A 15,932-nucleotide genomic window follows, 5' to 3' on the forward strand; every position below is an offset into this window, starting at 1 on the left:
AATTGTGGCTTATTTCCCATTTAAAATAGTTCATTAAAAAAGTTATCATAAGCAAAACTGAAGATAATAAAAAATTGAATAAATTTCTTACTTGAAAAACCTTTTAATATTAATTAAAAGTGATAATTTTACTAACTAATTTACTATGTTGGTAATAAGTGTAGAACAAATAGTATTCAAAAATTATGTGCAGCTAAATCATAACTTTTGCCTTGTCCTGGTGTATAGGTTCCTAAGGTCTGTTTCTTCTTATGTGCCTACTGCTGGTACGAGTAGTATGACTCATCAAGCTAATTGTACGAAATTCTTCGAATTGGTGGATCATATCGTAGGTCCCTTGTTCAGTGATGAACATTTGAAAGGCGATAATTATTTAGCACTTCTCCAAAATAATGGCATACCGACTTTAACAAACTTATATCCCGATCCAGAAAACCCTCAAGTTCCACCGAATATGATATCCTTTCAGCAAGAACCACTTCATTACCAAATCAATGTTTGGCAGTCCTCAACCAAATATTTCCAAATCGGTGGAGAGGGAGACGAGGATCGATGGAATGGCCAGCACGATCTCCTGATCTGACGCCATTAGACTTCTTATAGGGATATGTCGAAAATATACTAAAGAATATATGGGGATACTAAAGAAGACAAATAGCGCTTGCGATTGGATCGGTCTAAAATGTTGAGTAACATAAACCAAATTTCATGTTTTTAATTGTTGAATTTGACAACGACATACTAACATTTTTGTTTATTTAATGTCAGTTTGGCATTTCATATTTTTGCAAACAATTATGACAGTAGACTCCCTCTATAACGAGAACTGAAATGGCGGACTAATTACATACCTCGTTATAAGCGGATCTCGTTAAATCAGACAACAATAATATTGAAATGTTTTGATGCCTCTTACGTAGTTTATTAGGTATCGATGGTCGACCTGAACAATGAGATTTCGCCATCGTAAATTGTAAATTTCCTACAATAATCAATATTGGTCGATAGAGGGAGAAGTTTATTATAGTCGGTGGAGTTTATTACAGCACTGACCAGTTGAGGTATTTATTTATAGCCATTACAGCGCTAAAAACAGGTAAAGAAACGCATTCTTCGATTTCAATTTTCCTCGTTATAACCAAATATTTCTCGTTATAGAGGTGTTATAGTTTAATAGATATTTCATGGGACATTTAGTGTACCTCGTTATAAGCGAAACCTCGTAATATCCGTGTTCGTTATAAAGAGAGTATGTGTCTTTAATATTAGTTTTTTTTAAGATTGGGTTTTGTTGTATTGTTAAATAAATTGTTTAGAAAATTATTGTTTCTTCATTTGATAGTTTCACTTTCTTCTAGTAATTTTCTCCATAAGTTACACTCGTGCATCAAAATAATCAGATAATTTAGCTTTCAAGTGTATTGCCTTTTAAAAACTACTCTCGTTCATTTTCACATTTTGGCGAAAGAGCCATCCTCCTTCGGAGTTGGGCTCTTTCGCCAAAATATGAAAATGAACTCTATACTAAATTTACAATCAAGATGCAGAGGAAATAAACAAACCGAGACACTTCAGTGTTACGAGGAGCACTCCCAAATCATGATTTGCAATGTATATGCTACAGTTCAAGTTGATTATCCAGTTGGAGTTGACTTTTCCTAGTTCGAGTCAACTCAAACGGCTGGTTTTAGTAAAAGTTGATTATAAATATAAAATGAAGATTTTTATTCAACATTTACTAGTAAAAGTAGACTCCAACTAGTTAAAGTATACTCTTCCCAATGTCATTTAGTAAAAGTTGATTCACACAAACAACCGATTCTAGAAATTAAATGTTACTGTATATTATGTTCAAATCGTGATATTTATAGTCCAGGCTGTATCGTCGCCCCCGTTAAGTAAATTATTCCAGTTCGATTTTTTTGCACAAACTTACTCAAAAAGAGGTCCTTATAACGAATCCACAGGGTGTCATGTGGTACCGTAATCGAAAAATTGTTTAAACAATTTTTTTTTAAACAAATTCACAAAAAAATTCACTTCGGAAATTTTTTTTACATCGTTAATTTGGGTCATTCGGAGCAAAAGAGGTCTTTTGTGATTTTTCTGTAAAATTTATTGTCTCGAGTTATACGCGATTTAAAATTTGAAAAATGCGAAGATGACCATTTTCAAGGCTAATAACTCAGTTAAAAAATTATTTTTATGAAAGTCATAAAGTCACCAAATCAAATTTTAACGACCCCCCTACAAGGTACTGAAGAAATATTTGTCATTATTGTATTACTAAGCTGTTATTTTTAATTATTAACAATGAGCGCTAGGAGCGTATTGAGGCGGCTGTCAATGTGAGTGCGACTGAGATGCACGATTGGACGGTCGGCGGTCGGAATGGAGGATCTTACTCGCACTCACATTGACGGCCGCCTCAATACGCTTTTAGCTCTCATTGTTGATAATTAAAAATAACAGCTTAGTAATAAAATAATGACAAAAATTTCTCCAGGATCTTGTAGGGAGGGCTTTAAACTTTGATCAGGTGACTTTTTGACTTTTATAATAATAGTTTTTAATCGAGTTATTAAGCCTGAAAAATGGTCATTTCGCATGTTTCAAATTTTAAATCGCGTATAACTCGAAAACTATCAATTTTAGAGAAAAATCACAAGTGACATTTTTTGCTCCGAATGACCAAAATAATCTAAAAAAATTTGTCCTGAGAGAAATACTTAGTTATTTATAAACAGTTCGTGAAGTATGCTTTTTGCGCACGCACGCGATGTTTAGAGCACGAGCGGTCCGAGTGCTATACATCGCCTAAGTGCGCAAAAAGTACTTCACGCACAGTTTCATACAATATTTTATCTACCAAAAAACAAATAAAAAACTGCAACTCTTCGTCACTGGAATATGTACATTCCTATTTTACAATTTTTTAGAAGTTTGACATTTAAAAATTCAAACTTCTGTCAAACCACAAAACTGTCAAAACTTATTTTGTAATTTATTGCTCACATGTCATCACCATGACAAGGCGAAAGTTAAGGATATTTGATTATATGAAAGTGTGCTAAAAAACAGTGCGAAAAATAAATCCCATTTAAAATACATTTTTACTTCAGGCACACTTTAAGCCCTTCATGTACTGCTATCTATATTTACAATTTTCACACAATAAAAACTTATACATAATATGAGGTAGAGTAGATAAGAATTATTTTTGTGAATTTGGTTAACAAAAATTGGTTAAACAATTTTTCGACCGCGGTACTGCCTGACACTGTGTATTTGTTATAAGGATGTATTTGTTTGAGTAAGTTTGTGCAAAAAAATCGAATCAGAATGTCAAAACAAAGAGACGCACGCTCATCAAAAATGCACGTGAGATTATACTCGTATAAATTGTATAATCTACTTTTACTAACAAGAGTTAGGAAGAGTCAACTTCAAATCAACTTTTCAAATCAACTTTTACTGCTCGTTTCAGTTGGAGTTGACTCGAACTAGGAGAAGTCAACTCTAACTGAGAATCAACTTGAACTGTAACATATACATCGATGGCTTAAAGCACACTTATTGTATGTCCATTTTTTTCTATTATTGAGTTACGCACTGTACCTTCATGACCTCCTAACAGTCTATCATCCTGTACAGACGTTGTATGTCCTAATGCGTTTGGTGTGGAATAAATGAAATTTCAAAACTGTGAGCTACAGCTATAGCTATAGCTTTCATAACTGTACTATAAGAGCTTAAACATTCAAACGCGATTTTCTCAAAAAGTACATGCACGGACATACAATAAGTGTGCTTTAAGCCATCGACATTATACATTGTATAAATCCCAAATCATGATTTACAAAGTTTATACATTGTAAATCATGATTCGAGGGTACTCCTCGTAACATTGACGTGTCTTGGTTTGTTTATTTCTACTGCATCTTGATTGTGAATTTAGTATAGTAGTTTTTAGGCAACATGCTTTCAAGCAAAATTATCGATAATTTTGATGCACTTGTGTAATTACCCCCGAAAACTGGTGTGCAAAATGTCCCCCTCACAAATAAATTTGATGTGTTTTTGCATATTTTTAGATTTTCTATAGGTACCAAATTATACAGGGTGGTACCTTTTCAAATTGACACACTGTATACATAAATATATATTATATGAACCAAAACGTATTCTACTTTCGATAAGAAATTCCTAGGATCTTCACGATTGCAGAATTATTGTTGTAACCTCGTTCTACTTGAAATTAAAGTCGCAATTATTATTTTAATAACAATAATGCTTTTGTATAACGTTGTTTCACTAACATCATATCTTTGTTTCATTAAATTTACGTTATTTATTGCATTTCGAACAATAGATCAATCGACGTTAATTATATAATAATTATAGAAAAGTTGAAAAAAAACCGGGCGCCTTTTTAGCATTCCTGAGGCATTTAGTGCGTGTAATTGACATATATCACAAGACGATTGTCACGAAATAACAGTAAATTACTTGATTTGATAGATATCGTACGATTTCCTGTTTTTTCTTTGTTTAGTTATTTTTATTACACGATTGCGTAATAAAAATACAAATATACTTGTTTTTGCATGACCGTAACAACAATAAAAAAGTGCTTTATCGTTTTGTAAACAAAATGTAACACTATGTATATCATAAATGTTGGACCCGTAGCCTTAACAGGGTTTGTAATAACATTTTCAATGCTCCTTTGTGCCTATTGCTCATCCACCTTGCGATCATGCCTTGAATTGGCTTGCGTATAGGTCTGTACAACGCTTCTCCTCCCTGTTTTAAGCACTCTGTACCATCGCCGCCTTTTCTTCCATCAACATCTATCGAAGGTTGGATATCAACATGGCAATTCTTATTTTACTTACAACAGCTCTAAATAGTTGGTTAGAGCTCAGAACAAACCATTCCTTTAGATTTTGCAACCAGGAGGTCTGTCTTCTTCCTACATCTCTTTTACCTTTTATTTTACCCTAGAGAATCAAACGCAGCAAACTATCACAAGGACCTTTTACTACATTGACCGAGATATTCAAGTTTCCGCCTCTTAATTGTCCGTATAATTTTGGCTAACTTTCTCTACCCATGATATTCGTAGCATTCTTCGATAACACTAACGCTCAACAGCTTCCAATTTATTAATTTCTAATTGCTTCAATGGCCAGGCCTCAGATCTCAGAGCAAAGTTGTAAAAAGGTAGCAGCGCAACATCCTTAGCCAAGCCGCACACCAAAGAAACATGAAACGAAAAACATGAAACATGAAACGAAAGACATGTTTCATGAAAAGAAAATACTGCTAAACAAATCTCAAAGTCCGCCTACCAATGAAACGAGTGTGATTCATGCTCATGATACATTTTTATTTTCGGAGAGTTTCATAAATGGCCGGACATATATATTTGTTTAGCATTGGTTTATTTCCATGAAACGTAATTTACGTTTCATGTTTCTTTGATGTGCGGCCTGCCTTATCTTTAAATCCATTCTTAGGTCTCTACTACATAATAGATGGTTCATTTTCACAAATTTACGACTTTTAATCTCTTATGTTTGTTCTACGTTTTGACTAACCAATCTTCCTAGACATTTGTATCTGCCTATCGCCCGCCTGGTGCCCTATTATTTTAAGTTTTTTAATTGTCCGAGTTGCTTCGTCGTATGTCGGGTATTGATCTTCTGTTTGAGCTGTTTGCACTTCTATATTTGATGTATTTCTGCTAGATTTAACGTTTAACAGTTGATAGAAGTAATCCTTCCAGTTGTTTAAGATTATCTTATCATCAGTAATAAGCTGTCCGCTGTTGTTTTGAACGAAGTTTCCTGTTCTTGCTTGGTACCCGGTCATGGTCTCTGAAACTCCTTTAAAGAATGGTCCGACTTGGTTGTTCTTCCGATTTTCTTCTATATCTCTGATTATTTGTTCATGGTACTCCTTCTTTTTTCTTTCCATTAGTTTTCTTGTCTCTGATCTTGTTTGTTTATACCCTTCACTGTGTTGTAGTGCAAGGGATTTTGTAGCATGTTCTTACTAGCCATGTTTCTTTCTTGTATGTATTTTAGGGAATCTTCATCTAACTTTTTTTGTTGTTCTCTTTTTGCGATATAGTATTACGCTTGTCAAAGTTTATTATATTTTTCCAGCCAGAATCTATGTTGTTATAATCATGTCTGTGTTAACGCTATTTGTATAGGCTTGTGAAATTTCTGCTTACTCACAATATCCTGCAGAACTTCGGTATACCAAAATGTTTTTGGCATATTTTTATGGATTTTTTGGGACGCTATTCTTGATCTTACATTCGTTTTTACCAGAAAATGATCCGTGTTTCCATCCGTCTCTCCTGGCATCTAACAGAACATGGTCGATCTGATTCCATGTGATGCCGTCGTTAGCCAAGCCGCACACCAAAGAAACATGAAACGAAAAACATGAAACATGAAACGAAAAACATGTTTCATGAAAAGAAAACACTGCTAAAAACATCTCAAAGTCCGCCTACTAATGAAACGAGTGTGATTCATGCTCATGACACATTTTTATTTTCGAAGAGTCTCATAAATGGCCGGATATATATTTGTTTAGCAGTGGTTTATTTCCATGAAACGTAATTTACGTTTCATGTTTCTTTGATGTGCGGCCGGGCTTAGAGACCCACGTTTCTTTGTGTATGTATTTTCTTGTGTTCGAACATTTTTCGTAATTTCATTAGTAGGTTGTGGAATGCTATCAACCTTATTCCATTATTGTTACCTATGTTGGTCTGTAGTCTGTATGCTGCTTCCTTACCAATCTCTTCATTGAAATCTTCCAAAATATTATGCATGTCCTGTTTGGGGAGATTATTTGCCAGGTCCTCTAGTTTCTCAAAGAAGTTGTCTTTTACTCGCTCTTCATTTTTCTCTGTCTGAGGAGCCTACTTCTCTACCACTGATCTCCAGAGTGGGTACTGAAAATTACTAAAGATTTGTTAGTTTTCAGTATGCTTTCTTCCGTCCATCTAATGTCTTGTAAGGCAGTTATGTACATGTTTCTGGATTCAAGTTCTTTGACCACCTGAGTTACGGCTCCTGACGGATATAGGCTTAGTACGTTCCAGGTTCCTATATTCATTGTCATTTGTCCTCGCTTTTGTCGTGTTAAGAGACCCATCCTTATCCGAGGTACGTGTTTCGTTTTGATAACTGGTCGTTTTTTTTTTTACAAGAAAAAATAGTCGATCCCTTGCTTAACCCTTCTCCTTTCTAATCCTGGACTTGGGCTTGGGACCAGGCAACGGTGGAGTTATCATAAACTGATTTAAAATGAAAATATGTTTTTCTAGTGTTTTTTTAGAACGAAAATCTCTAGTCTATTCATAGATCTGGTCTAAAGACAATTGGAAACTCATCAAAGAGTTCCTTCGAATATGCACTTAACGGCCATTCACATAATATGATGTGTGTTGTATCATTGTTTTAACAGGTCTCGTTCGCAGGAGAGTTAATTTGACGTTTTTGCTTTTAAAACGTTTTATTTTATCTTTTTCGCAAAACATTTCCACCTAATAATTATGTTATTGAATACGGTATTGTTTTAAAACGTAAAAAGCATCAATGTCGCACTTGACACACATAAAAAGTACCTAGAATTTTTATTCACTTGACACAAGTATTTCGTAACAGTCTATTGACATCGACGGCAGTGCGTTGTATCCATGTAAATGATGTAAGTACCACAATAGTGGTACCAAAAGAAAAAACAATTTCGTACGAAATTGGCGTATCATTTGGAGGATTCTTTGATTCATGCTTGAGGTGATGTGTGTGTTTATGACGAGTTTTTGTTATGCAATTTATTGAGCTGTTTTGTGTGTTTTATGAGGAAAAGTACTAGCATATCGCCAGATATCACAAAAAGTATACGAGTAAATATGTACCAATTTTTGAGTAGAAAATATTTGTAAGATATATTATAGAATGCTAAACGTCTCGGTTAACATCTCCGTATATGTCTCGTACATCATAAATGTAACTTAAAGGTTAAAATATATTTCTTTATTTATACAAATAAATCCACATCAACTGCTAATAGCTCTTCTTTTGTCCTAAACGGGATTTGAAATTGCTGTAAAAATATTAAAAAACTAAGAAACTGGAAAAATGTAGCCACTTGGGATCTAAGGTATGACCTATGTCAAAAAAAACTGCTAACTAAGCTTTGACCTACCTCTCAGTCTACTTTCCACCGGCTGTAACATAAGGATTCGTCCAGGAGAGTTATTCTGCTGCGATGTTGCTAGATATTCTTCCCATCTTAATGCTGCCCATCTTATCCTACTCATCTTAATGCTAAATATCCTGCCCAAGCTCCTAATTTTATGAGAGATATCACCTACTTACCAACAGATATATGTTTATTTTCGTGGTATATCTCATAGTTGTATCTGCTTCTCTAAATGTCGTTTTCGCCGGCCACCGAATATTTCTCAGGATTCTTCGTTCAAATATGAACAAGGAGTTTTCATCTGTCTTGAAGATGGTCCATGTTTCCGTCCATATGTCAGCACTGGCAGTTTAAGGATTTTGTGTATTGTTATTTTTGTTTTTTGGCTTTAGTTTCTACTTTGCGTGTGTTTATTCAGACAAAAATAGCACTTGTTTGCCAGAATTATTATTATTATTATTGGTAATCAGAGAGTCTATACTAAATTTACAATGAAGATGCAGTAGAAGTAGACAAACCAAGACACGTTAAATGCTACTAGGTGCACTCCCAAATCATAATTTACAATGTATATACATTGTAAATCCCAAATTATGATTTCCAAAGTTTATACATTGTAAATTATGATTCGGGAGTGCTCCTAGTAGCATTTAACGTGTCTTGGTTTGTTTATTTCTACTGCATCTTGATTGTAAATTTAGTATAAGTAGGTGAATTTGTCCATTACTTCAAAGTTGGAGTTATTAACAGTGAATTGGAGACCTATGTTTTTGGTTCTGTTGTTTGATGATAACGTCATCATTCTTTTTCTTTATTTATTTGTAAGTGTGTATTTTTTGAGACACTAGAGAAAGTGATGTACATTTCTTCCAGCTTGTGTCTTGTACTAGCAATTAGCACGGTAGACAAAGACGGTAGTCTCTGTCTACCGTGAGCAATTAGCAATTATTGATTCTAGATCATCTGCATAGGCCATATTTAGTGAAGATTTGTAAAAATATTTTCTCCGTTATCTATTTTGGCATCTCTGACGGCCTTTTCCAATACTACATAATATTATGTCGGAATCAATAATTCTTTCCCGTTCAAATCGATATTCACTGTGTCGAATCACACTAAAACATACATAAAAAAACACACATTGCAAAAGTTTAATCTAACATGAATATTTTTTCCCAATATTTTGTAATGCCTGACAAACCTGGGCCATTCGAACAGCAAATAGGATAATAATCCGCATTTTCAAGGTTATTCAGATATTTCTGGCTTATCACACATGCGGATAATGTGGGGAGACTAGTGGTACTACGAAAACTGGAAAGAAGAAGTTAACGCTATAGACTGATACAGTTGAAAAATTATCCACCACAAACCTCACCTAGGGATATTTGAAAAAAAAAAGCCTATAAAATATAGTACGATCCCTGAAATATTCTCAACATTTCTACCCCCTACGCATTTGATTGAAAAAAGAGGATGTAGAAATTCCCCAAACAAAAACTTCACAAAACAAACAGGACCTTCATAATTTTGTATTATTCATTCACAGAATCCAAAAAAAGTAAACCTTATTAGAATTTGTGAAAATTAATGCATAGGTAGGTAATTTCAAAAACATACACATTAGGATATCGATATATCGATATCCTAATGATCAACTAAGTCAAATAATTTCCTCTTCTTAAAATCCGCTAAGCATGTGGGGAGGACGAAAATGGGAGGTATTAAACGGACAGAAAGTTTAAGCTCCCTCCTGCTTATAGTATTAATAGATAGAGTCATAAAAAACAGAAAGACAAAAGTGGAATATGGTAACAAGCAAACGTCTGAAAAGTCACGAGGATTATGAGAAGAAGAGGAAGAAGTACTTTCAATAACCAATTTGAGGCAAATAATTCTCCCCTCCTAAATGTGTTCTTCTCCTTAATAACCAGTATTAATTTTTGTTGAAATACTTTACGTGACAAAGTTTCTTTTTTTGTGCGATATTAACAATATCGATACATTTTTGGCAAAGTAACGTAAGCGACATTTTTGGCGAAAATCATGTTTTTCCATTAAACTAACACTATTATTGTTTAGAAGGTACTGCCAAAGTGTAGTAAGCCTAGAATTACTTTAAAATATATGTATAGGCTTACTACACTTTGGCAGTGCCTTCTGGACAATAATAGCGTTAGTTTAATGGAAAAACATGATTTTCAAAAATGTCACTTACGTTACTTTGCCAAAAAAGTATCGATATTTGGAAATATTTTTCAGTATTCCATTTATTCGTATCTATTTAAAAAATCTACGTAACCTTAGCAATTATTATTATTGGCAATCAATTTATCTTATTTTTTCAATAAAATACGCAAATTTCACGGATATCATCAATTTAATCTTTATCGCTCCTATCATTTTATTGATCAAAACAGTTTTGAGGTGTTTAGTCATTCGGAATACCTTAGTTTAAATCAGATATACAACAAATATAGACCATGAATTCATTAACCACATTTTATTCTCCATTTCCTAGATTCCGAGGATATTTTATAATTTAAAAATTCGTGAATCATTAAAAAATTAACCTCAATTAAATCAGTTCGTTTCGATGCATATTTTATTTTGAAAAAACCGTTTCAGCTAAGCAAGTGATATAAAAATAATTTAAAAGGCATCAAAATAACTGGAACAGTTTGTTAGTGGCTATTAAGTGCTTTGACAGACGGTATTTCATTGAAAAGTGATGTGAAATGTTCGATACTTGTCAGACAATAAATGCAGGACCGAAGTGTACAGAAGTGGCGGAAAAGTTAGTGTCTTTGTTCGGCTGGAGGCAGACTTATAATGTGGAAAAGCTGCAAAGAAACGTGCCAGGGAGAGCGACTACTAGGATTTCAATAACGAGACCGTCTTCTCTAAAGGAAAAGTCCATCAAACAGGTAAGGCTCATGAGAGATAATATAAATATGTATGTATACAGAAAGACTTAAATATGAAAGGCCTAATAGACCGGGCAGTATCGTCGCCCCCGCTAGCGAGATTATTCCGATTCGATTTTTTTGCACACTTAATCAAAACTTAATCAAAAAGAAGAGGTCCTTATAACATGTCCACAGGGTGCCGGACGGTACCGTGGTCGAAAAATTGTTTTAACAATTTTTTTTAAACAAATTCACGAAAATAATTTTTTCATTTCGAACAATTTTTTTAGATAATTTGGGTCATTCTGACCTCTTGTCATTTTTCTCTAAAATTTATTGTTGTCGAGTTATATGCTATTAAAAATTTGAAAAATGCGAAAATGGGCATAATAACTCGATTACAAATTATTATTATAAAATTAAAAAAGTAACCAAATCAAGTTTCAAACCCCTTCTTCAAGGTCCTGAAGAGATTTTTGTCATTATTTTATTACAAAGCTGTTATTTTTAATTATTAACAATTAGCGCTATAGTCCAGGATGTCTCGTCGCCCCCGTTAGTGAAATTATTCTGATTCGATTTCTTGCACAAACTTACTCAAAAAGAGGTTCTTATAACATATCCACAGGGTGCCGGTCAGTGCTATGGTCGAAAAATTGTTTAAACAATTTTTTAAACAAATTCAGAAAAATAATTTTTTCACTTCGAACAAATTTTTTTAAAGATAGTTTGGGACATTCTGAGTAAAAAAAGTCTCTTGTGATTTTTTCTAAAATTGATTGTTGTCGAATTATACGCAATTTAAAATTTTAAAAATGCGAAAATGGCCATATAACTCGACAACAATCAATTTTAGAGAAAAATCACAAGAGATCTTTTTTGCTCAGAATAATCCAAGTTATCTAAAAAAAATCGTTCGCAATGAAAAAAATATTTTTGTAAATTTGTTTAAAAAAAATTGTTTAAACAATTTTTCGACCACTACACCGCCCGGCACACTGTGGGTGTGTTATAAGGACCTCTTTTTGAGTAAGTTTGTGCAAAAAAATCTAATCGAAACAGTTTCGCTAACGGAGGCGACATGCGACGATACAGTTGGATTATAGCGCTCATTGTTAATAATTAAAAATAGCAGCTTTGTAATAAAACAATGACAAAAATTTCTTCAGGACCTTGAAGAAGGGGTTTGAAACTTGATTTGGTCACTTTTTGAATTTCATAATAATAATTTTTAATGGAGTTTTTAAGACTTGAAAATGGCCATTTTAGCATTTTTCAAATTTTTAATCGCATATAACTCGACAACAATCAGTTTTAGAGAAAAATGACAAGAGACCTTTTTTGCTCAGAATGACCCAAATTATCTGAAAAAATATCGTTCGAAATGAAAAAAATATTTTTATGAATTTGTTTAAAAAAATTGTTTAAACAATTTTTCGACCACGGCATGCGGCACCGCCCGGCACCCTGTGGATATGTTATAAGGACCTCTTTTTGAGTGAGTTTGTGCAAAAAAATCGAATCAGAATAATTTCGCTAACGGGGGCGACGATACTGCACGGTCTATAAATCATCTCAAAAATGATCTGCACGATTTATATAAATTTTGGTTTATTAGGATTTTGTCATACAAACAATATTACGATAGTATTTACGTTGTTATTTTTTTCCGTTTTCCAGATATACAATGAAGTTTATTATTTGAAATAGATCATCCTGTATATTCCAATCTTTAGATGTTTTAGTCCATTTGTTAACGAATTTTCCTCCCAAGTCCAATGAATCATATCAATTGACGTAGAATTCGGCAAATACGTAGGAAATAAGTCAAATAAGAACAAAAGTTATATAGTGCCGATGAGTACTTTTATCCTCGAATTAAACATAAAAAATATTTAAACTCAAAAAAAATTCACTGTTAGATGCATAATCCCACACCCAGTAACCAGAAAAACAATACATGGCTAGAATATTAGAAGCATAAATTACTTCTTCTTGTGCCGTCTCCGCGACAGAGGTTGGTGATCATCATAGCTATTTGGACGTTAGAGACGGTTACTCTAAAAAGTTCATTTGAAGTATATCCGTACCATGTACCATTCGCTCAGGTTGCGTAGCCATGATAACCTATGTACGTCTCTCTATACTTCTCTTTACTTGGACTTTTCACTGCATAATCAGTTGGAGCAAGTTGTATCTCTTTCCATGTGTGATATGTCCGAAATATTCCAATTTTTTTGTTTTTCTTGTATTTCAGATTTCCATTTCTTTACTTATCCTAGTCAGAACCTCTTTGTTTGTGACATGTTGTGTCCACGATATTTTCAGAATTTTTATGTATACCCGCAACTCGAATGATTACAGTTATTTCATTGATGTCGCATGGTTCAAGCTTCCTTTCCAGAAAACAAAGTCGAGAAAACATAGCACCTAGCCAAACTAACCATGCCTAACTCTTAACTGCTACTTTAAATCCTGTAATGTGCAGAGTAGTCTTCTGATTTTGTTGAAAGGACACCGCACACATCTTATGGATAATGTCGCTCAAATGAAATAAAATTTACATGATTAGATGCGTCCTGAAATTTCAATAATATGATACCATTGCGCCTAATCTGAATTTTCCTTAATGAGGGCATTAATTGTAATTCAAGTTTATCAAAATCGCATTTTGAAGTCCATAAAACTGGCATTCATAAATAATATTAGTCTAGCGGCTATTGAAATCAGTCTATTCACCACTAGCTTAAGCCGATTAGAGGCGGTCCAACTAACCAAATTATACCTACTTTATTATCAATAATAATAGGAAAAGATAAGAGTAAACCTCTGCCTTAATCCCTCGAGAAAGATTTATGGAGTAAGCGAATCACAAGATCTTTTTTCTCTATTTGACACACGTACATGTACATTCCTATTTGATTTTAGATTTATTTTTATCAATTTACGCTCTTGTTAATCAAAATACAGAATTGGCGCAATGGTAACAAATATTGAAATTTCAGGACGCATCTATTCATGTAAATTTTATTTCATTTGAGTGACATTATATTTTTCATTAAGATGTGTGCGGTCTCCTTTGCTCTAAAAATTCTCTAAATTCTATTTCTTTGAGTTTTCGATATTCTCATAAATTTTGTCTTCTTCATTGGTAGACCATATTTTTGTCCACACTCCGGCATTCTGGTCACCAGTATCTAATCTTCAATATTTTCGGCTAACATTGACCGTGTCATTCGCACATCTAATGTTGTTAATAGGAACTGCATTTAGCTTTATTCCAGCTGTTTCACCCTCAAGCGCTTTTTTCAGGATCTCTTCCGAGTTAGCATTAAAAAGAGTTGTCGTGAATATGCATCCCTTTGTCTTCAGAGAAGAGAGTGTGATGATGAATATAAAAATGCCGGTCTGTTGTATTCCAATGATTTCTCTTGAACTTTCATCATCATTCTCTTTGCCTTATCCCTATGCGGGGTCGGCTTCCCTAATTGCATTTCTCCACACAATTCTATCTTGGGTCATATCAGTGTTAATCCCCTTTACCAACATGTCCTGCCTTATCGTCTACCCCAGGTCTTCTTTGGTCTTCCTCTCCTACTTCTTCCAGGAATCTGCACTTCAGCTATTCTTCGTATTGGGTGATTAACGTCTCGACGTTGAACATGACCAAACCATCTTAACCTATGCTCTCTCATTTTGGCATCAATTGGTGCCACACCTAGACTTCCCCTAATATACTAATTTCTAATTTTATCCTTCTTTGTCACTCCACTCATCCATCTAAGCATTCTCATTTCCGCCACATGCATTCGTTGTTCCTCTTTCTTTTTCACTGCCCAACATTCAGTTCCGTACATCATAGCCGGTCTTATGGCATGCATCTCCATCTATTTCTCCATTACTCTGTAATACCGATCCTAGGTACTTAAAACTATTGCTTTTCACAATCATTTCACCATCCAAAGATACCATTTTATTTGTAGTAGCTCCATCTTTAAATGAACATTACAAATACTCTGTTTTTGTCCTACTAAGTTTTAAACCTTTTTTCTCCAGAGCTTGTCTCCACTGTTCCAGTTTTTGTTTTAAGTCTCTTTCACTATTTCCTACTAACACGACATCATCAGCATACATTAAGCACCATGGAATGTTACCCTGTAGTTTCTCTGTTATCTGGTCCAAAACTAATGAGAATAAATACGGACTAAGCACAGAGCCTTGGTGCAATCCTACTTTCACATGAAATTTATCAGTCTCTCCCACACCTGTCCTAACACTAGTCGTACTCCCTCATACATATCCCTCACAATCTTTACATATTCACCAGGGACTCCTTTCTTATTGAGTGCCCACCACAGAATCTCTCGAGGAACTCTATCATATGCTTTCTCAAGATCAATGAATACCATATGAGCGTTTGTTTCTTTACTCCTGTATTTTTCCATCAACTGCCTTATAATGAAAATTGCATCTGTTGTTGATCTACCCTGCATAAAGCCAAATTGATTCTCGGATATTTCGGTCTCTTCACGTATCCGTCTATCAATTACTCTTTCCCATATTTTCATGGTGTTGCTAAGCAGTTTTATAGCCCTGTAGTTTGTACATTGTTGTATATCTCCCTTGTTTTTGTAAACAGGTATGTACCAGTATACTGCTTCTCCATTCGTCTGGCATTTGTCCGACTTCCATAATTCTAGTAAATAGACCTGCTAGCCACCTTGTTCCTGTCTCTCCCAATGCTCTCCATACTTCCCCAGGAATATCATCTGGTCCTACCGCTTTTCC

The 15,932-nt window shown here is 34.1% G+C and overlaps 1 protein-coding gene across 7 annotated transcripts in view; it reads left to right on the forward strand.

Moving 5' to 3' along the window:
- The window catches only part of LOC114337868 (partitioning defective 3 homolog B), a 295,752-nt gene that overhangs the window by 62,976 nt on the left and 216,844 nt on the right, over positions 1 to 15,932 (forward strand). For 6 of the 7 annotated variants that reach the window (XM_028288425.2, XM_050642575.1, XM_050642574.1 and 3 more), the window contains exon 2: positions 10,864 to 11,162. In XM_028288425.2, the coding sequence (XP_028144226.1) occupies positions 10,974 to 11,162 (189 nt within the window). In that variant the 5' untranslated portion in view covers positions 10,864 to 10,973. Of the gene's footprint in view, positions 1 to 10,692; positions 11,163 to 15,932 lie in introns of those variants that run through there. The other variant, XM_028288430.2, reaches the window with a different exon arrangement.

This window comes from Diabrotica virgifera, chromosome 2 (assembly GCF_917563875.1).
Source record: "Diabrotica virgifera virgifera chromosome 2, PGI_DIABVI_V3a".
In the NCBI taxonomy this organism is placed as follows: Eukaryota; Metazoa; Arthropoda; class Insecta; order Coleoptera; family Chrysomelidae; genus Diabrotica; species Diabrotica virgifera.